The 22,305-nt window shown below is 48.5% G+C and overlaps 1 protein-coding gene and 1 long non-coding RNA gene across 3 annotated transcripts in view; one reads left to right on the top strand and one right to left on the bottom strand.

Moving 5' to 3' along the window:
- Positions 1-9,283: 9,283 nt before the first annotated feature.
- LOC110365264 (uncharacterized) lies at positions 9,284-11,919 on the bottom strand. Its single transcript, XR_002424652.2, has 2 exons — positions 11,586-11,919; positions 9,284-11,387 (listed from the first exon to the last, which is right to left on the bottom strand). It is a non-coding gene; the product is annotated as an uncharacterized LOC110365264 (long non-coding RNA).
- BMPR2 (bone morphogenetic protein receptor type 2) overlaps positions 9,545-22,305 on the top strand; it is an 88,744-nt gene continuing 75,983 nt past the window's right edge. The window contains exon 1 of one of the 2 annotated variants that reach the window (XM_065069491.1): positions 9,545-9,969. Coding sequence is in view for 1 of the 2 variants with exons in the window: in XM_065069490.1 (XP_064925562.1) it covers positions 14,189-14,243 (55 nt within the window). In the remaining variant the exon portion in view is untranslated. Of the gene's footprint in view, positions 9,970-13,786; positions 14,244-22,305 lie in introns of those variants that run through there. The other variant, XM_065069490.1, reaches the window with a different exon arrangement.

Below are 22,305 nucleotides of genomic sequence, written 5' to 3'. Positions count from 1 at the left end.
AAATACCCAAAGATGTGAAAACCATCCCCAGCATGTCCTGGACATGTGAATCTGTCACAGTGTAAAAATAGAAATCCACGTTCCAGGATCTGTACTGTATGTAGCATCTTTTAAAATGCCATCAACAAACAAAGCCTCTGTCTAGACGTGTATTTCCTAACGCTGAACGCCAGGACTTATTGCTCCTGTACCTTTCTGGAGACTTTCTGGCTAGGGAATGTTCCCTTTCCAGAGGAAATCCTTTCAACTTTCAGCAGTTCAAGACTCTGATTGGGTGAAATAATAGCTTGGCACTTCCCCAAGCAATATGATTTTTATCTCTTTTTGTTGTCTGCAAAAGTCTGGCTTGTTCCAGCCCCATGAGTCACGAGGGACCTGGACGCGGGGCCACCCTGGTACCCAGGGTTCGGTGTGTGTTGCTGGGCACCTGCGTTCTCCTCGAGCCTTTCAAAGGTTTGGGGTTTTATTGTTGGCCGCTGCTCTGGTTTCTCCAGGTGACTCATCTCACAATAATTAGGGATTCGTGCTTTGTCTTTGCCAAACGCTGGCTATTCATCCGCTTCAACCAGCGTGTTTTGATGTTGTCAGTGGAGGCTTAGATTTTGATGGTTTATTTAGCCCAGAAATAAGCCTGATAGAATAAACACTGGAGCTTTGAACCTCTCAGGATTTTGTTTCTGTACACTGGATTAAACAAACTGAGGTATTTAGCGCATCTCTCTTCCTTGTCCTGGAAAAGATGTACCTTTCTGTTGACTTTTAAAGGCGCCCACACGTGGGCTCAGACTGGGCTGATGGGCTTGAGATGCTCTGGAGGGAGGGGTGGGGACATGTGGTGACAGGACAAGGGGTGATGGCTTCAAACTGATAGATGGGAGGTTTAGATGAGATATAAGGAAGCAATTGTTGGCCCTGAGGGTGGTGAGAGCCTGGCCCCGGTACCCAGAGAGGTGGTGGATGAACCATCCCTGGAGACATCCCAGGCCAGGCTGGACGGGGCTCTGAGCAACCTGAGCTGGTGAAGATGTCCCTGCTCATGGCAGGGGGATGGAACCAGATGGTCTTTAGGGTCCCTTCCATCCCAAACCATTCTGCGATTCTATTATCTGTTTTATCAGATTCTTCGCCTTTTGTTTCCAAAGTCCCACTGATGCACACGGTTTTACCAACAAAAGGGCTAAGAAGACCGCTTTTGTAAAAAGCTCAGTGCACGTTTTTAGGGTTTATTTCTCTCTATTTTATCATAAAGCTTAAAAATATATGCTCATAAAGGCTGAAACACTGGTTTAACCACGTGAGCCTATGGGCTGTCAGAAATATCAGCTAGCATGAAGTCTGCAATGAATCATCTTAGCTCGCAACTCCGGTACCAACAATCAAACTACGAGCGTTTGCTGAGGTCAGAACTGAAAAAAAAAAAGGACTCTGAGTGCATTTTTAACCTACAAAGAAAATCTGAATGTAGAATAATAGAATCTGTGCTTATGTTTCTCTGATTTCTCAACCGACTTTGCTCAATATGCAACTCAAACATCTGGGTGTCCTTTGGCTGTCAGCTGCTGATCGCCATCCCCTCGCGGAACCTCGACCCTTAGAAATTGCTGCAATGAGCTGTTTTGCTTGCCCGTCGTTGTGTTTTATGCCTGAAAAATATGCCAGTTTTGGTGCGTTTTGTGTTTTTAACACGTGTTTCTCATTTGTGGTTCCCTGCTGACCCCGCGGGAGCCCACGCTGGCCACCCCTGCTGTGCGCTGGGGTTTGGGCCAACTCCACCCATGTCCTTGGGCTTGGATTGGTTCTGCAAAGCAAAAAAGGAGTGTCCTCGCTCTGAAAATGGGCACGGGGGTGTGGGATTTGACACGGCTCCATCGTTATGTCATCCAGACGCGCTTTGGAAATGCCCTTCAGCTCAGCCGCGTGAACCACCGCGAGATGATGCCTGCAGGAAAGAGAAGTGTGCTCGGTGACGTCTTCTCCCAACAACGGGGTGGACAAAGACGTCTAGGTGCTCTCTAAGGGATTTTTGGCTGTGTGGTTTGCATGGAGGAGACAGTTTTGCTTGTCTTTCAAAGAAAGTGATATTGTGCAAAGGATTTTTCCCCTGAACATACTGATGAAAGCCAATAAAATCCAATATTCCCCCTGGGAGTAACTCCCTTACCATAAGAGAGATGGGGACCAGGCAAGCCCCACCTGTGCCACTGTCCCTACAAAGGGACCCAAGGGGAAGGTCCCAGAGCCCCTTGTCTGCTGTCCCTGCGTGGAGGGAACACGGGGACCCTGTGGCTCTGCACCCCCCTGTGCAGACCCAGTGTCTCGGTCCTTCCCACTGACGTGGGGACGAGTCACGTCAGGGCCTGGATGTCGCAACGCCCGTGGGGTAATCTCGCCGGGTCTTGGGTAACTCGGAGGCTTCCTGGACAAGATGGGCAAGAGTTTAACGCCTGATGTGAAAAGCAGAAGCATCTATAGAGGTGAGTATTAAAGTCCTTTGGGATGAATTCACGTGCCATAAAGAAACAAGAGCAGAAATGGTGCACAGGTGATGTTCTCCTTTGATCAGTCACTGCAGACCACTTTCAACCGTGAATTCCTTGGTAACAGTTAATATTCATTACGCAACTTCATTTTGACATGATATCTCTAGGGACACATAGTCCTTACATAGAAAAAACCCTAAAGGAAAGTTGAACTGCTCCTGGTCCTATTCAATGTACTTTAATCTTTCCAGGTTTCCATGATCTCTTTGCACTGGCGGGGACACCGCAGGGACCTCGGGTGCTGGTGGGATTCGTGACAAACGTCACACGGAATGAGCCGCTGGCGCTGGGGATGATCCCAGTGCCCCTGGCCGCGCTACATGAGAAGCAGGTGAGTGGTGAGGAGCCGGTCAGGCCCATCCCTGTCATTCAAGCTGTAATTCTTGTTTGGAGGTGGCTCGGTTTGGCCTCTTGATTCAATCGCCAGAAACACAGCTGAAACAGTCACACTCCGCAGGCTACCAAAAATATCGCACATCCACCCTGGATTGTTGTGTTTGCGTCACATCTTGTGTTCCATTTCTGTGAAAGCACATCAAACAGGGTTTTGGGGGGATCAGCATCCCTCATTTCTTGGCACCTGCAGTCACCCCGCTGCAGTCACCCCATGGGGAAAAATAAGCCTGTTGCCTAAATATTCACCCTATATTTGAGTACATTGGATTGCTTTTCGAAGAGCTACTAGAGCAGCTCGTCTTCCATAGGAAGGGCATGCCTCCTGCTCGAAATATCCATCATTTCCTTGTGTTATTTTCAATATCTTTTTAGAAATTGCAGATTGGCAGTGTACTACGTGTTACTTACGGGATGAAGCTTCCATTGCTGGAGAGTGGATCCTCTTACTAGTCTTGCGTGCCTGCCGTTGAGACACCGGTTGATTTTAACCCAGATTAGTTATTTAGAAAAGACATTTTTCTTGCTGTTCAGCCCAGACGTACCAAAAGAATGTTGCAGCTCTGAAAAAAAAACAAAAGAAAGGGCAAAAGAAAGGGGTTTTTAGGTAGCGATGCTGTTCCTGGAGCACTCGGGCGAGCAGCACGTGGTGGGCAGTGCTGATTACTCATTTATTACTACGTTTGTTACTGCATTTCCCCATGGCAATACCCAAGCTGCTGTGTGTTCCGCTTTTCAGGAGTAGCTTTGATACGTCTCAGTGGAAGGAACTGCGATACGGATCGTATCTCACTCATTTCAGGGTCCTTTCAGTAACACGTGCTTCCCTTCATACCCAACAACCAAATGGTCCCGCTTGTCTGAATAGCGGCCACATACGGGAGCAAAATGCTGAGAAGTGTCCCCCAATTGACGGTGACACACATGGGACAGACGGAGGGTGCGTTTGGTGTGAAGAGGAGGCTCCTGCCTGCTGGGTATTGCCAGCCAGCTTAGCAAGAAAATCTTTGCTTTGTTTTGTTTGGGGCTTTTTTAATTATTATTGTTATTTTTTTTAAGATGTAGCAATTTGTGGCCAGATCACAGGGTCTCAAGGGAGGATTCTGGCTGGAAAAGCAACTTCAGAATTTGGCCTGACACAACTTTAAGATAAAAGCTTTTATGTAATCACTAATTCACAGTCGCAGTTGCCTTGGCTTCTCTCATTATCATCCCCCAGTTATTTTTTTCGTGCTGGGAGTTGGATTTTCCTGGCACTGCATCCGTTTTCAGCAACGTATGCACCACAACTGCTGACAAGTAGGAGTTGGATCCCATGTTCCTTGACCCTGGCCGGAGCTTGTTTGTTCTGGCAGCGCTATAAAGCCTCCGCGCCGCCCCCGTCCCCGCGGTGCTCCGGCAGCCCCAGAAGTGCCTGATGTTATCTGCCGCTTCTCGCGCTCCCCCGGACCCTTCCCGCGCCTGTTCCTCGACAGAGCCAGGCTGGGGTTGGCCGCGGCTTTGCTGCCTCTCTGCGTTTGGGGTTTGGTGGGGTTTCTCATTGTATTTGTTTGGTTGGTTTTTAATTTTCAGTCCTCTTTGCTTTGCTGGAACACACTCCCTTCTCCCCTGACCTCTGCTCCAGCTGGGGGCTGTCACAGGTCACCCCTGGGATCATAGACTAGAATCATAGAACCATTTAGCTTGGAAGGGACCCCCAAGACCACCAAGTCGAACCGTTCCCCCACCCTTGGCACTGCCCCATGTCCCTGAGAACCTCATGTCCGTCTGTCCAACCCTCCAGGGATGGTGACTCCAGCACTGCCCTGGGCAGCCTGTTCCAATGCCCCACAGCCCTTTGGGGAAGAAATTGTTCCCCACATCCAACCTCGATGTTCCCTGGCGCAACTTGAGGCCATTTCCTCCCATCCCAAAGCACCGAGAGCGGGGCCAGAGCTCTGTGTCTGTCTCTGCCCACTCTCCCCTCCCCGGGATGGGTTTTGGCCGAGCACGGTGCAGCTGCCCCGCGCCCAGCGGCCTCAGGAGATGCTGCTGTTCCCCCCGCAGCGTTTCACGGGGATGCGGCTGCTCCCCCGCAGTTCTTCCCAACGTGTCTGACCCCTCCTGGGGGACGTTTTACCATGTGCTGTTGGGTACAAGCAGGTGTCCTCACTTGGAGGTTTCTCCAAATTCACTCTCAGTTCAGTGTGTGCACAGCGTACTTGACAGATTCACAGTGTGTTCATTCCTCCCCCACCGCTTGTCTGGGTTTGTTTATTTTTGCGATTCCTGTTATATTCGGCTTCCTTTGTTATTTTTGGTTTTGTTTTCAAGGCCTCTTTCCTTTCTTTACTTTTACTCAGCTTAAAGGAATCTCTTTTCTTTTTTTTGAGCCTTTTTGGTATTTGTGGGGAAAGCTCCTATTCCTGTGAGCGGTCCACGGCTCTGTCGTGCTCGCAGGAGCTTGTGTGTGCATGTTCCCTCCCCATCCCCATTCAGGTGTCAACGTCCCTTCATGTCCCTGCCCTTCCCAGCACATGTGGAAGCTTCACCCCGACGTTTCCATTCCCTCCCAGCCAACACGCTGCAGAATCCTTCGGCCACCCCGCTTTCCGCAGTCACACACCAGCCGCCACCAGGACAGCAGATACCCGGGGCTGTAGAGTTACTGGGAATGTCTCCCACCGGCACTGGTGGGCACTGGTAGTCCCCACAGCGTGGGGAGAGCAGGAGCGTTCCAGCCCGGCCACGTTTGATGCAAAACCATTTTTCAGCTGCTGTCCTTCCCCGCCGGTGCCCCGCTGGTTTCCATGGCACTCGCGGTTGTGTAGGGGTGGCAATCTCAGCATCCTGGCAGCCGTCCAGGCCGCCTCTCTCTGAAACCCTGCGCGGTTTCAAACGGATATATATTTCTCCTATTTTCCCTTCATCCCACAGAGCTGCTGTGTGCTTTTAAAGCAGTTACTCTATTCCATCCTTTGCTTATCTCGCAGGCACAGCGTAAGGTTGCGCCTGTTCTCACTGGCAAGTTGCTTTGAGATCGTCTGATGAAAGATGTGCTGTAAAGGCAAAGAATGCTCGTCACCACGTGGCCGCTCCCATTTCCAGGGGACAGGACGGAGCGTCCAACTGAAACAATAACAGGGAGTCCCAACGACAACCAGCTGCTTTGTGGAGCTGAACTAGAGCGGGATGGCATCCTCATCCGCATCGTATTATAGAATCATCAAATAGTTTGGGTGGGAAGGGACCTTCAAAACTCATCTAGTTTAACCCCCCTGCCATGAGCAGGGACATCTTCACCAGCTCAGGTTGCTCAGAGCCCCGTCCAGCCTGGCCTGGGATGTCTCCAGGGATGGTTCATCCACCACCTCTCTGGGTACCGGGGCCAGGCTCTCACCACCCTCAGGGGCAACAATTCCTTCCTCATCCTGCTGTGTAAGGGCTCCTTTCCTGTCTCCGTCCCTCCTCCGAGGGTCGGTGGCCACCGACGGTAGGTGTATGCTCCCAGCTCTGCATCTGCAACGGCAGTGCAGAAAAACAGCAGAAAATCTTGCTTGTTGTGTACAGAGGCCTAATTCCTGTCAATCCTCTGTTCTGTTTTGTTTAAAAAACAAAAACAAAACAAACCAGGGCTTTGCTCTGAGCAACAGTTGGAGTGAGCAGAGCACACATCTGGTCTCAGCTTCACGCAGGCTTTCATAACAGGCTCTAGCCATAATAGTCTTGTTTTTTTGGAAGCGAGTCACTGCTGCTCTAGGGGCTGAATGAACTCTGATCGGGCTTGGACCTCTGCACGTCAGGGCAAAGAAACACCTCGTGTCTGAGCTGCGGGAGGCCAGAGGAGCCGGAGAGAGGGGATGCCATGTTTGGGTACACACCGAGCAGCCTCTGTTCCGTTTAATTTGGGAAGGGTGATTAAACGGTGACCTTCTCAGCTAAAGACGGCGGGTCTGTGATCTGTGGCTTTGGCTGTTTTGGGCTCCGTTTCGTTAGAGGGTAAGATCCATCCGGCAATGCAGGCTCAAACCAGGCTGAAGGCCCCCATTGTTGAGCTGGGTTTAATGGCCCTGAGTTGAAGGAAGATGCTCTTTGGTGTGCTAAAGGGAAAGGGGCAGCGTACTGCAACACGTATTAACTATTGGTATCTGTAGAAACCACAGGAGGAGATAATACAGTAGCAGCAGCTGCCCCTGGAATTATTTGTGCACATGTTTGGCTCCAAAGCTTTCTGCCCAGCTGGCTGGAGGTCACTGCGAGCGCTGATAATTATTTGCCAAAGGCCAAGAAGAAGACAGGACAAGGTCAGAAGCTCTTCTGGTAGCAAGGCAGAGTGTGTTTAGCAAACACCGTTATCTCCCGAATTGGGGTGAGAGATTCCATCAACAAAATGCGCAGGGGAGGTCTGACCGCTGGTGAAAGGGAAGGAGGAATCTGCTTTACAGCTTTGGCCAAGCTGAGAGGAACGTGGGACTTGCTGTTTCCTTCTGAGCTGAGGTTTATCTGCCGGTCTGCCCCAGGGACCTGCTCCAGGGAGCTTCAGAGCCTTCCCCAGTGCAGCCATGTCAGTGCGGCGGCCACACGAGGCTCCTGTCCCCTCCAAATGTTGATGCTGCTCCCCTGTCCCATCACAGTGTCTGTATTTGCTGGGGCTGGTCAAAAGGAGCAGGGCAGCTGTGGGATGGAGAGGAGAAGTGAAGCCCAGCTCTGGCTCTGCCGTACCTGCAGGTGCCTGCATGTGGTTATCTAAATTTGGGGACATTTGTTGGCCAAAAAGGCCACCAGCATCCTGGCTTGTGTCAAGAATAGTGTGGCCAGCAGGCCTCGCGCAGTGACCGTCCCTGTGCTGGGCTCTGGGGAGGCCAAACTGCGAATCCTGGGGGCAGTTTTGGGCCCCTCACGACACGAAAGAGCTTGAGGTGCTGGAGCGAGTTGAGAGAAGGGAATGGAGCTGGTGAGCGGCTGGAGCACAAGGAAGGGAGAGAAAAAGGAAAAGCAATGGGCAAAACATCACAACTACTTTGTGGCAAATGAGTGGAACAAAAAAGAAAAGGTGGGGGAAATTCCTTCAAATGTGTGAAATGTAAAACACCTCATGTGACCTTTCTTCTGTGAGATTGGCCTTCTTGCTTTTGAAAACTCTTCACTATGGAAACAAAGGGCAATTTTTCCTTTAGAAGCCTCTGCCCGCTTGATCCTCCATCTTCATTTACGTCCGTGACTTTCAATCTGAAGCGGCAGGCAGAGGTTTCGCAGGGTCCGAGGGCCACCTGAGGATTTGCTGATGGATGTTTTGGGGAGCAGCAAGTTGGGTTTATGTTTCCAAATCGAGCCGCGAGAGCCGAGCTGGCTCTTCGGAGATACCGGCTCGTGTCTTGATCTGAAGGAACATTCTTCACGCATCAAAATATGTCTCGAAGTCGTCGGGCGACAGGTGTCATGTTGCAGGCAGAAGCATAAGGGATAGAAATCTCCTGTTGGCAGGACAACGATGCTGAGCGGCACCGGCAAACTGCGCGAGTCCAGCCAGGCTGTAATTTTGTTCTCAAAAGGGTATTTTTATTAGCTTTTTGCTACCAGTATTGACCTGATTGGGGAAGTATTTTAAGGCCTAATTGTCTGACCAAGTCCGAATCATCGTCAGATTTAATGAATAATGGTGTTTTGCACTGATAAACACCCTGCAGCAAATTTCCCATTTTACAGTGTGATGAGCAAGCCAAGAGATTTGGGCAGGCTGGAAAGGGCCTTTACCATACCATTTCAGACATAATTCTGAGTGGAAGGCGCTTCTCAGAGCCTGCGTGGAAGTTTCTCTGACCTCCAGCCCCAAAATAGAGGGAAGATTTCCATAGACTGAGCAGCGTTCTCTGTATAACAGGACGGCAACTGCTCCAGACGCTGTCGGTAGTTAATTATCACAGGGAAGTACGGTGTAATACAAAAGTGTCTGTTATCCTTTTAGATATGAAATATTCCCGCTGTGTGTATCACTCAGTGTGCACCTTCCTCCTCCTCCTCCCTCAGGTGCTGAAGGCTTTACCTGTCCCACGTTCCCACTCATGTTTGATCCCCAGAGGAAACCACCTGCTACACCAACCCCAGGGAATACGCGACCAGCCCAAAAGAAGTTTAATATCAAAATCAATCCTTCCAGGGACTGCCGCCAAAAGCAGTGCGATTAATTTTTGCATTAAATTCATGAAAATTCTCCCATCAAAAGGTAAACAAAGCTGCCAGAAAACTTCCCTTCCGATATAAGATGATGATGTTGAAGACTGTCATGGCTTCGTTGCAGAGTGTGGTTCACCTTGTAGTGGATGACACAGCAACACGGTAGAGTTAGAAAAATCCAGGTCTGAAAACACTTACTAGTTCATACTCGCAAATGTTTATTTATCTTGTTGTTTTTTCAAAGGCTCAACATTTGGTGCTCTTCTCTGTGCTTCAGAGACAAAGAAAAATGAAGTCATAACAGCCTTCAGACGGACTTCTATGCGTCTAAAGGCCAAAAGTAATGTCTGGCACAGATTATTTAACTGGACTAAAGGGGAAACAAGTTCCCGCTGAGGCAGGGAGTTGAATTTTCCGTTTCCTTGAGGCTGCTGGTAGCGGTGTCAGCGTGCGAGCCTGCTCTGGGGTGTGAGGTCTACCAGTCCCGCACCGCAGCAGGCAGCCCGGCCGGCGTGCACGGTGCTCGTCCTGCTAGAAAGAACAGGAAAGAATTGACTTTCCCCCACTAAGGACTGTTCCAGGGCTCCAGTCTCAACTTGGTGTCTCTCCCTGCCTCTTTGGTGGAATCTGTTTTCTCTGAGGTGATGCCAAAGCCCCCGGAGGATTCACCTTTTTCCCCTGGAACTGTGGTGTCCCTGCCACCCTCCTGACCTCCAGCTCCAAGGGGTGTGGTGACGCCTCCGTGCGACACCCGGGGTTGGGACACGGGCAGGAAAAATCGATATAGAATGAGTAACCGAGCGCTTCCGAGGGTGACGACGTCTGCGTGCGGTGACTTGTTTGGCTGCATCGGCTGCAGCTTCAGCTGCTGACTCAGCAGGCGGTGAGTAGACGGTTATTGTGCTTTCAGTCCGTTCTGGCTGCAATTCAGGATGTTAATAATAATAATAATCTAGAGAGCGATATAAGGCTGGGAACCCAGCTCTCAGAAAGCCCTTCTCTCTCCATATACTGCTACAGGAGGCGAGAGTGGGGAGATGATCTTCTGACAATCCCCGGATTTAGCAATGAGACCCGTATCAAATCCCTTATTTCTGAAGCCATTACTGAGGATCCAGAATGGGGGTGTTTACTTGTGGGAAAGCCTCTGAACATCTTGATTGTTGTTTAACATATGTTTATGCATCAGAGACAATGTTATGGGGATGCTTTGGTTTGAAATTGAGAACTAAATAACCCCTGACAGCTAAACATTGGTCTGTGGTGCCATCCTCTTTCCCCAAAACTTATGACAGCACTGAGAGAACACTCCGGCCAAGCTGATGTGCAGCCAAATGTAATTTATGGCTTGTTTCAGACGAGTTTGTTGACTTCATGAAAGGCCCTGTCAAAAAGAACAGTCCCCTGAGTCCCACGGATGATAACAGTTATGTTGTGTCAGCGCCGAAAAACTCTTGGATAACACTGAGCCTATCCTGGGAAATCTTTTTAAAGCGCCTGAAAACTGCGCTTTCTAAAAAGAAACAGGGCTCAGGCTATTGTTTGGTAGATCGTTTTGGTTTTCTTCATGCTTTGTTCATTTTATTTTCCACTGCTTGGTTTCCGTACTCCAGGTAATCAAAAATAAATGTGTGTGGTTTAAAGGAGATGCTGCTAACAAGGACACGTTTAATTTCACTTATATACAGCATTGAATTTGCAAGCGATAGCAACACGTTTGTGTCTGGGAGAGCAGCAAACGCTCTTGCAAAAGAGCATCTACTTCTTCAGGTCTGTTCTCCTCATTCTAGTTTGTAACAGTCTTGTCTCTTTTAAGTTCAATATCGTTGTTTCACTGGGTGATGTTCGTCCTGGTGGAAACATAGGGCTTCTTGTGTCTCCCCTACCCTAACATGAACCAGCACCACAGATTTACTGTGCAGCTGCGCGAGCTTGCCTTCTCCTGATTATTTTTCCGCTGGCCTTACTTGATATTGCTGAATATCCGGCTAATGGAAGCCTAACTCACAGATAAAACAATATCACAGGAAGAATTATAAATATGTTCTTGTCCAAGCACATGACAACGAGTTAAAATCCAAAATCGGTCAGGGGAGGAGGAGAAAGTCTTGTAAACTGCGGGGATGGCAAGTCCGGGAGATTAGTCCAAGGACCCGATCCACAGCCCCGGGGCCTTCGCAAGGGTGTTTTCTTGAGCAGGGTTTGGCTTTTTGTGAAACCGAGAGGAAAAAATGGCATTAAAAACGCCATGTCTTGTTGCTTCCTCCTAGGAAAACACAGACCAAAAATCCAATCCATTTTCTGGAGAGAGAAAAAATAAAAAAGTCAGTATTTTAAGGCCGAACGTCTCTTTCGTGCAATTTATTGTGGAGAAGAACTCCCGGTATTAATTAACGAGCCAAAACTAGAACCATTAAAACTAGCGAGGCTTCTGTTATTCACTTCAGGCTGAGCAGGTTTTGATACACGTCATAAACAATTACAGCAATTTTCTCTTACCATCTAAACAGTGAAAGTGCCGTGCAACCCACGCAGCCAGGTTCTTGTTTTCTGTGAACAAAGCAGATCTCGCTTCTTTCACCGGTAGGTACAGCTGGGCAAAAATTACCTTGCATAGTTCGGTGCCTTTGCTGAACCAGAAAAGAACGCTGGATTTTGGGCCCACAAAATATATTCAGCGCTGGGGTTGTTTTTGTCTCTCTTGGAGGTAAAACTGTCCTGTTTGTTGTTGGGTTTGCCTTTTTTCCTTTCCTCCTTCTAAAGGTTATTTCTTGGCAGTTCGCATTCCACAAGTAACAGGAAGGATACTGTGGTTGAACATGTGGTTGCAGTTCTGGAAAGTGGCGATACAAATTACAATCTGGGATTCTATATTGTATCGTCTCTCCCCAATACCCATGTTAGATCTGCGTAGACCGAAAGTAACAAGAATTGTAACAAACTTTCATATAACTATCAGCCACATAAACTCAGCTTGACCCCAGGAATGTCAAATGACGGCTGAAGCGTGACTACAATAAAAACCCTATTAGAATTTATTCAATAATTCTCTTGGTGATGCAAGAATTGGATTACATCTATTTCACCTGTTATGGCTTGTGAAGAGGAACGGGGTTACGCCAAAGCTTTTTATTATCACTAAAATCATCACTGATTTGCATCTACACCATTTTGCACAGTAGCATTTAATATTTTGAGGTGTGGAATCGGAATTTTGAGCTTGTATTCCTCGTACCCTGTTCCTGTAACTGGTGTAGGAATTCAGGCAGGGGCAGCATGTCCTGTCGCCGACTCTTTGGAGAAGCCTGGATGCGAAGGCGCCTTCTGCGCGGGTGATGTTTTTAAGAAGGTTTTTTAATACGCTACACCCAGCAGAACTTGTTTGTAAGAGCCTCGCTGGGCTGGAATATCAGACGTGACATCCACAGTCCTCCCATCAGCTGCTGGCCGCGGTTATCTCGGTGCGATACAGCAAAGGTTGAAGCACACAAACACCACAGGGTTGACTTCGCTTTGAAATCATAAAATCTCTTTAAGAGGCGGGTAATGGTTTTTGTTTGGCTTGAGCCGCGGGAGCTGGGCGGACGGGCCGGGGAGCTCCTGCGGCGCAGGGTGTTCCCTGAGGGCTGGAGGAGGGTGATGGTGAGGAGGATGATGAGGATGAAGGGTGGCTCTGGCGGGCCTGGCGCGGCTCGGCGGGGACAGGACAACAGGCCCTGCTGCGCCAGCCGAGGCACCAGCTTGGGGGTTTTGAGAGCAGGCCGCTCTCCCCGGGGTGCCCGTGGCCGGGGAGCTCTGGCAGCGCCACCGCCCGGGCCCGGCTCACACCGCCGCCCCTTGCCCGCGGCTCTCCCGCTGCTCACGGTGCCCTCGGCGCCCCCGAGGCCCGGCCGAACCGGACCAGGCCCCGCCGAACCGGGCCCGTCCCCGTCACCTCCCCCAACATGGCGGCCGCCCCCGCGCGGGACGGCCCCTCTCTACCTGCCCGGAGGCCACCTCTATGGTCAGGGGCGCGGCGGGCAGGGGGCGGGGAGCTGCCCGTCCCACCAGTGGCGGCGGGCGGGGGCGTGGCCTATGTGGGGGGCGTGCCCGGGGCGTGGCGCGGCGGGCCGGGCGCTCCGGCAGTTGCAGCGACTCCCCTTTGTGTCTGGGCCGGGCGGCCGTTGGTGCGGGCGGGCGGGCGGGCGGGCGGGAGGGAGGAGGAGGGGGGGCTCCGGGGCTCGGCTGCCGCCGCAGCCGCTCGGCGGGCACGGGAAGGAGGCGGAGCGGCGCGGAGCGGAGCTGCCCCTCGCCGGCGAGCCCGGCGCTGGCAGCGCGGAGGGACTGAGCCGATCGCCGAGCGGAGCCCCGAGGGAGGAGGCCGGGCCGGGGTGCCTGGCGCTGTGCGCTTGCAGGGAGGCGGAGGAGGGGAAGGGCCTCCGCCGCGCTCTCGCCCTCCGAGGGGAGCCAGCTGCCCTCGCAGCTGGAGCCGCCGAGGAGGGGCCTCGCCCGCCGCCCCCACTCCGCCGGGCCGGGGTGCGCGGTGGAGCCCGCCCGGCCGGCGGCCGCGGATGGGCCGGCATGCAGCCGCAGCCCTCGCCGTGAGAGGAGCGCGGGTCGCGCCGCGCCGCCCAGGGACTGAGGCGATCGGCGCCGCCCGCCCCGCAGCGTGAGGCGGCCAGAGGCCAGCGCCCGTGCCCGGGATGGGACGCGGCTCCGCCGGGAGCCCCTAGAGCCCGCTCCGACTGACACCGCCGCCGGCCTCTGGAGATGGTCCCTGCCCACCCGCGCTGTTCCCTCGCCGCGGCGGAGCTGCGTGCGGAATAAGTGCGGTTCCCCGGCGGGAGATGCCTCGGGGCCGGGAGGCAGCAGCCGGCGCTTCCCCGGTGCCCGCCGAGCGCCGCCGGCTGCCCAGACATGCGGGCGGGCGGCTGTAGCGCAGGAAGAGCGAAGGCGGCTCCTCTCCGCTGCCATTTGCCCTTCCCGACGGGACTGTGAGCCGAGAGAGCCGCGGAAGGCTGTGCGGAACAAGGAGGAGATTCCTCGCTGTTTGGTTTTTTATTATTTTTTTTGTATTTAATTCTTTTTTCCTCGTCGTGCGCGGACCCTCGGCCTCCCCAGGTATGCCCGCCCCACTGCAGCACCTGGCGCTGCTGCTCCTGCTCGGCACTGCGGCTGGTGAGTAGCCACGGGCACCCACTGGCCATCTTGGCTGGGGGACACGGGGGTGGGTCCGCCGGGCACCGCGTCTCCTGCGAGGTGCCGCGTTCAGCCCGGCCAAGTTCTGAAACCCCGGGTCTCGGAGAACACGATCCGCTTTATTGTGTAAATGAAGCCTTAAGAAGAGCTGTGCTTTGCCTAAATCTGCATCTTTTGTCTAATAACTCGTTTCAATTTCGGAAAAATTATATATATATTTATATATATATGTTTATAAGCTTTTAGTTTTGCATGCCTCGCCCTTTGTAAGGTGATGCAGGAATTTTTAATATATATTTTAATCGTCAGCGGAGCTGTGCCTGTTTTGCTGTGGGATCTTTGGGCACAGCCATTTTTAATTTTATCAGCATCGGTGCTTTTAGGGGCCTGAAGCGTGTGCAGCAGTTTTATAACAGACTTCCTGTAATGTATATTTCTTTTCCTTGGAGGAGAGATCTGAAGAAGAAATTTAGCTATTCCTGTTGTCACTTGTGATTCTAGAACAGGGACACAAAACACTGCTGGAAGATCTTGAAGTGTACTGTTGTATTTTTTTTAAACAAGAAGTTGGAAGTATAAATGCTAAGAGCATCCTTATTCATATTTCTGGGCCTTTAAACCTGTTGTTAATTTTGCTGGGAAGCTCAGTGTCAGATGTGTAAGATATTTGGCCATGGTGTTGGAGGAGGGATGTGTGTTGGCCTGGCATCCTTTGGTTTTGTGTCGTGTTGGAGCCTTCTGAGTGTTACCGGCTTTGTTAGGCACTAATACCAGTTCTTTTTGCCATATGCATTTCCCAGCCGTTCTGGGAGACTCGTAGGACTTTGCAAATTGGATTCCGATTAGTAAAAAGACACCAGCACCTGGTTTTTTTAGTGTTATTTTGGAATCTGATGTGTCTAATACATAAATGAATCCTTGTAACACAAACAACGTGTCTTGCTGAGATGACCCAACCAAGCTGGTGGCAGTTTCTGTGAGGTTTTAAAACGGGATTATTTGTTGAAGAGACTTGGTGTCATTATTAGGAAAATCCTGTAAGGATACACATTTAGGCAGTTTCTTCGTCACTCTCACTGGATAGTCCCTGATTTCCTTATTACTGCTTTTGAAGAGGTAACTTTCAAGAAGATATTTAAATGAAAAGATTGATGTTGCTTATATCAGCTTGACCTTTGACTGCCGTTATTTTAGGTTGATGTCTGCAGCATCTCTCTGGGGTAGTTTCTGAGGAATGTTTTGGGTTTTTTCTTCTTTCTTTGGTTTTTTCCTGGAACAAGGGACTTCTGAAGGTCAAAAGTCTTGTATTAAAGCATATATGAATTGAGAATTCCCAGCATCCCAACTCTTCTTTCAAATATAATTTTTGAAAAGCCCCAATCCTGACCCAGTTTGCAGGGGTTTGCCAGTTCACCCCAATCCTGACCCGGCATTTCAGTTCTGGTTTTGCCTTGTTAAAAGGAAGGGTACTAACCATGCCAGCTCGTCGGGCTGTGTTGTGAATAGGAACCTATTTTCCCGTTGTGATTTATTTCTGAATTGTGAAATTTTAACAATCCACAGTTTTTAAAAAAACCTCGGTCGTAATCCTCTGTGAAAGTAATTACACGGGTGATTTGGGCTTTAGTTGAATTAACGAATGGTTGATTTTGGGTTTACAGTGCATTTCAGAAATAAAATGTCTATACATGGGGAAGCTACACTAATGCGTAATTCTGCCCTTTTATGTTCATGAAGGAGCCAACACTCTTTTCTTCTCTTCCCCTCCCCCAAAGTATGAACTGTGCACTCCCATCAGTGAAAATGCTGCACTTGGAGCTTTGAAACCCCCCGTTAAGTCTCCCTCCTGCCTAGTGGATGGATACTATAGCTCAGCAGTATCTAAAAGTGAGGGTTTATTAATGCAAACTCATGATATCAGAGGCAAAGTGTTTTCATGACAGGCCTATAACTTTCTGTCTGGAGGAGGAGATCCGGAGCTCCTTGGGGAGGGCTCCACAAAGACCGTGGGAATCAAGGGAAGATGTAAAGATTCCTAAAGAAGACGACAAAGAAAATAATCTGTAGATGACAGATTCGCTCATAATCTGGAATATGGATGAAGAAAGAAGGTGGTTATTCCTTCAGTGTTGTAACTGAAGATATAATGAAGAACTACGTCTACATTCAGAATTGTTTGCTGATTATTAGGGTGAAGACGCTACTGGCTTACTTTATAATATGCAGATCTTAACAGGTAGCTGGTAACTCTGTATTTAAACTGTCCTTGTAAAGAGAAATACTACAGTAAGGACATTTAACTAATGCTGGTCTTAGGTAAAAATTTGAGGGGTTTAAAAAGTTACATTGGGAAAAAAAAATTGGTTTGTGCCACTTTGTTCCTTATTTCTCAAAAGACTTGAAATACTCCTTTCTAAATCTTTTGTTGATGCGAGACATATTGCAAGGCCCTTATGTTTTAGGTGGTTTGGATGTGTGGGTTGTGGGGGCTGTGCCTGCATTGGAGGCTGGTGATCCCCAATATTGTGCAGAATTCTGTTTGGGTGTTCATGCCAACCTGATATTAAAGATATAATCTTTCCTCATTTCACTCGCCTGCAGCCTGTGATAGGCAACACTAAACCACTTTTCCTCCTTTATACGTATCCAAGGTAGACAGCGTTCTAATGGTGAAATTATTTGCACGAAGTATAAAGTGAAATTAAAGCAAAGGGGATATCCTTTTATCTTTGGGAAGCTTTCTGTGAGTTCAACAGGGCCGCAAAATTTCCAGTGTGAATGGAATTGGATAGAGATTGAAGTATTTTTTTTTAATGATTGTTTTAATTATTAATTAAAATGACTGAACTGAAGCATCTTTATCCACCTCTGTCTTGCCAGTTAAAGCTACTTCAGTGTCTCACCATAATTTGTTTGAAATATGAATTGTGTGACATGAGCAAAAGCCTCCTTTGACTATTCAACTCAGTTCTTCTAATTCAGTGTTTCGAGTTAATAACTGACTCTATCTTGCATATTAAATGGGGTTCTTTAAACCCATCTGCACCTCAATTTCCACTTCTTTACTGGAGCTATACCCATCGTTTAGGGCTCATTCAGCATTTCAGCATTCAAACTGATTTTCTGTGGTGTGGGTTCTTTTTTTTCTTTCTCTGAAATGTAAGTTCACAGAAGTGTAAGGCTGGAAATGACTTCTCTTCTGTTTCCTTCGTGGTCTGGTTGCATAAGGACAGATAACAATGTTTGTCTAACGTCTCTGGAATCTCCAGCCAAGAGGGATTTCACAGCCTGTCTAGGTAGTCTGTCCTGTTACAGCGCTTAATTATCATGTTTTTCATAATGCAACAGTAGCATTTTTCCCCCTTCTAATGCAAGATTATTTAAGATATGCCTTAATTAATATGTGGAAATCCAATCTGAAGTGTGTGCGGAATACGCACGCAGGCGCTCGCCAGGGAACGTCGGTCTTGGCCGGTTCCTACGCTGGAGCCCCACGTCTCAACCTCAGCCGCAGGAGTTGGTGACGAGAAGCTCTAGTTGACAATCAGAGTTTAAAAATGAGATTTTTGCAATTAACCCCCCCCTCGCCCCCGTTTTTGAAAATGTAGGGTTGTGCGAAAACGTTGATTTCTGATGGTGCTGTCCTGACTCGAGGGGTCTGTCCCAATAACAGGGCTGAGGTCAGTCCAGCTGCGGGGGATTTCTGTTCTGAACCACAGACCTGTTCATTCAGATGAGGCCTTTGCCCCCCTCCTTTTCCCTTAGTTTCGTACGGTTGGAAACCACAAGGCTTTTGGGTGAGGATGCATTTTATCCCAAGTCATTGGGCTGGGTCTGTTTTGTCGTTTGCCTTCTTGGGTTTGCATCGAATGGCGTTTTTTGGTTTGAACTCTCAAGGTGTCTGCCTTCTGCATCTCTCAGTACTCGGTATTTTCTCTTTCTGTCTCTATTATCTTCTGAATCCGCTGGCCAGCTGTGAGAGGTGCTAAAAGTCTCAAGATTCGCTACTATTTTCATGAAGATTAGGAACAGAACAGGAGAGAATTGCCAGGCAGAACTGCGGATGTCCCACGCGTTAAACCCTCTTACCGTCTTTTTACCGACGGTGCCGTAAGCGGCGCTTTCCCTGTGGCACTTCTGTGTGTTTTTGTTACGTGGTATGCTTGCTAGAACCTGCAGAATGCATGAAAATAGCTGAATTATTTGTGTGAGCGTCACCTCTGGGCTGGAGCAGGTGGTGGTGACAAGGTGATGGTGACAAGGTGGCGGTGACCAGGCGGTGGTGACAAGGCGGTGGCCTGGGGACCCTCCTGCTGCCTGACCCTACATTGGTGCTCATTGTTCTACTAGAGGTGCTTCTTCTATTTTGAGTTGTAAGCATCGTTTGGTTGGTTTTTTTGTTGTCTGAAAGTGTAATTGTAGGTCATGTATGTGAATTTGCTCGACTGCTCCTGCTTTGGCTTTATCAGATGTGCTCAGTTTGGCTCGGTTTCTGTTAAAAAGTGTTTTATTGCTGCAACCAAAGCAGCACGGGTGCAGGTACTTGGAACAGAACTCCCAGACCATCCCTATGAGAGAACCTCAATTAGGGTTTCCAAGAAGTCGAGCTTTTGCTATTCTGAAATTTGCTAGACTTGGAGCAGGAAAACAATGGTTTGTGTTACTGTTCGAGCTATTTTCTGTGGTAGTGATTGCATTAAACAAAAAGGGCTACTGCTGAAAACTGTTTGCTTTTGGTAGGATGGTGCAGAGAAAGGCCAGCAAAGTGGATTTACTTCGGGTGCTTTGTGTCCCTGTACCTTCCAAGCTGCAAAAATCCTGGTGTGGACATACCATACACACTGTAGATATGCACTATAAGCTGGGAGCTTTGCCAGTCCTTTTAATTGTTTAAAAGCTAAACTCTAGAAATAATTTCTTCTGTATTTATTTGCAGGTAAGGGACCTTCTTAGTGGGAGATTAGCTTTCTTTCCTAATGATTACCAGTTCTTAAATATAAATTTGCATTATGCTTAGCTCTCCAGGATATGAACTATATGTAGAGTCCATATACCAAGCTGAAGAAAATGAAGATTGTAGCGGGAAAATTGTAGCACGTATCTTTTTAGTTCCGCCGTGGCACCAAAAAGCAGACAGCCCCAAAACAATCTTTCCATATTGAAATAATTGCAGTTGCGATCAGAGGAGGGTAAGAGGAGCCCTGCAGTGGTCTGGATGCCACCGGGGTGTCGGTTTCTCATGTTTCGAGTTCTTCATCCCGTATTTCTGGCCGTCCTGGCCCCAGGGCAGCTGCCGGCACTGAAATAGGCACCGAAATAGGCAGCGCCGCTAAAACCTACTGGTTCGATCTTAGCAAATGAGCCGTTCGCTTGGTTTTCTCAATTTCCAAAAAGTCCGTATAAACACCTTACTTTGTGACTCGTCAACTTTATGCTTATTAATTACATTCGGACTCTACCAGGACCTGTTAAATAATTTCTCTTTTAGTTATACCAAGATGAATCTGGCCTAATTAAACTTTAGTTACATTTAGTATGTAGTAGTTAATGCAGTGGCAGCAGAATACAATTATTTGGCCACATTGTTGAACATTTTTCAGCTAAGAATTTAAAATCTAGTCATTTTTTCCCCCTGAATTTTGCAGTACAAACTTAGAAATATCCTAAATGGCAAATAGAGATACTTTCTTTTATTGTTTCCTGTCTCAGAAATAGCATCATTAATGAAGCTGTCAGCAAATGTCACTTCCCTTATTTTAAGAAGTAGGTGGAAAAGTCAAAAAGCTCCACAGTTAATGAAGACTAATGAAAAATTTGGGGACCAGATGGGAATAACGCAATCCGTTTTATGATTTTACCTCCTTGCGTTTGGTTGGGATTAATCTTCCATAAAATTGTCGTTGAATATTTGTGAAAATCAGTGTGGTGTCTTAGGTGATGCTTAATTGAAGTGATTGAATGGTTATGGTACCTGTGTTTTAATGTTGCATTACTAATAAGAAGAGATATATCTCCTCTCTGGTGGCAGGTTTTTGGATATATAGCCGTGCATGTGGTATCTTTACTACCAACTTCAAATCTTAAAATGTAGTTAAATCCATAGTTGTCAGACACCAGGATTTGACATCCATTTAACCACGCTGTGACATATCACTCCCAGTCTTCCTACAATATGTTCATGCATATAATGCAAAATAAAAACTAAACAGAAGCCGTCAACAGGCTTTTAGTTGATCAAGATAATTCTAAATATTGGACTCTTACGGTATCAGATATCTTGTCTTCTGTGTCTGATTACTGAGGGGAAAATGAAGAATTATGTGGATGTTATGTATTTAAATGGAAATGTTAAAAGTCTCCCTTCCCTTTCTGTGCCGAAGTGATGCCAGTTATGAGCCTCTCAGTGTTGCTTTTTTCACATATTCTTCTGTTCACACCATAAGCCTAAAACCAGAATCACTTTGGGACAGCGAGGTCTGGTACAGTCACATTCTATTTTCAAATGCTTATTATACAAGATTCTGGTATAATCCCCCCAGCCTTTTGAGTGTCCCAGTGTTGTGACGACTTGATTCATTGATACAAATGTACAGGTAGTTCTTTGAATTCAACGTGAATTTTGGAGCTGACTTTTGGGAACATGGAGCGGGAAACCTGCTGCAGCATCCCTGCTTCTCTGGACAAAACCAGCATGCCAGCTGCATGTTCACCAGTGTTCTCACACAACAAGGGATTTATGGCATGATTCTTTCCCTGGATTTGCCCACCCTTGGTTTTATTAATCTTTTGAGGATGGTTAAAATAAGCATATAATGCATTTACCTTTACGTTACTGACATGCACTTTCAACATGTAAATGCCGCTAAATAGTTTTAAATAACCTAGGCGTGCTACATGCAAACAGATATTACTTTTAGCTGAAATATATCCTAACAAAGGCGGATGACGTATGCGCTGGGATCTGATGGTAAATTCCTTTGTGGCAATTACACAAAGCACCTGGTTTCAGCGCTCGTTGATAAGAGCGGGGCTTGCTTCACCCCGCCAGGCGTGGGAACCGCGTTCCGGCAGGTTTCTGTCCGTCTAGACAGGCGGGGAGCATCGTCCGTCCGTCCCGCGGCAGACGGGGAGGTGAGCTGGCCCGGGAGGAACGTGCTGCGCTGGGCACGGGGGACATGGGGGCCATGGGGAACTGCTGGAGCCATCACAGCAACACCCTCCGGAGTCCAGCGGCCGCACCTGAAGATGCGGCTGCACCACGGAACACACGGAGCGGTGGTTTGCGAGAGAAAGGGTTTAACCAAGCGCTGTGCTGCTAACAGCCTTCTCTTCAATCAAATAGAGTGGTCTAGTTGAGGTGGGAGGAAGTTTCAAGTAGGCTTTTATAGCAAAAAGCGTTAGGAAACGCTATTAGAGACTCATCTCCCGTCTTTAATTGAAGAGTAGTAGAGTGAGCTTTGATTTTTTTCAAGGAAAGTTGCCAACAAAAGGTCTTTTTTAAAAAAAAAAAAAGGGAGGGGGAAGTTTCTCCTTCTAAGGCATATCAAAATGCAAAGGTAAAAGTGTGATGTAGCACATGCTGAGCCCGGTTTAACTAGTTCTGCCGGATTTGTGAGCTTGATTTCTATGTAGACACTACAGAATTGGCTGGGAAGGAGCGGTGGAGCTTCTGAGGAGAGTGGTGAAAACCATTTCCAAGTGTTCTTGTGATGTGACAACAAGCAGCGAGCAGCAGATGCCTCCGATAGCGTAGGAGGCACATGCAATGAGATAGATGCACCTTGACAGCTCGAGGATAAATGTCAAGAACTCACGAACAAGGAGATGTAAAGGAAAAAGGAAACAAAATCGTTTGCCAGCTGCTTTGCTTTGGTTGCCTCTGTGTGTCCTCCTAACCTGCCCTAAGCGTATGACGGCTCTTGGGCAGAACTTGTGAGCATGCACGCGCAAAGTTGCTACAGAATATTTACTGTACAGCAAATTCCCACTGTAATTTGGTGTTTTATCTTATTGGTTTTGTGGACATTGTTCCTTCTTGGTT

The sequence above is a fragment of the Columba livia genome, chromosome 7 (assembly GCF_036013475.1).
Source record: "Columba livia isolate bColLiv1 breed racing homer chromosome 7, bColLiv1.pat.W.v2, whole genome shotgun sequence".
Lineage (NCBI taxonomy): Eukaryota > Metazoa > Chordata > Aves > Columbiformes > Columbidae > Columba > Columba livia.
The sequence above is the reverse complement of the archived record's forward strand: the minus strand, read 5'-3'. Positions and strand labels throughout refer to the sequence as shown.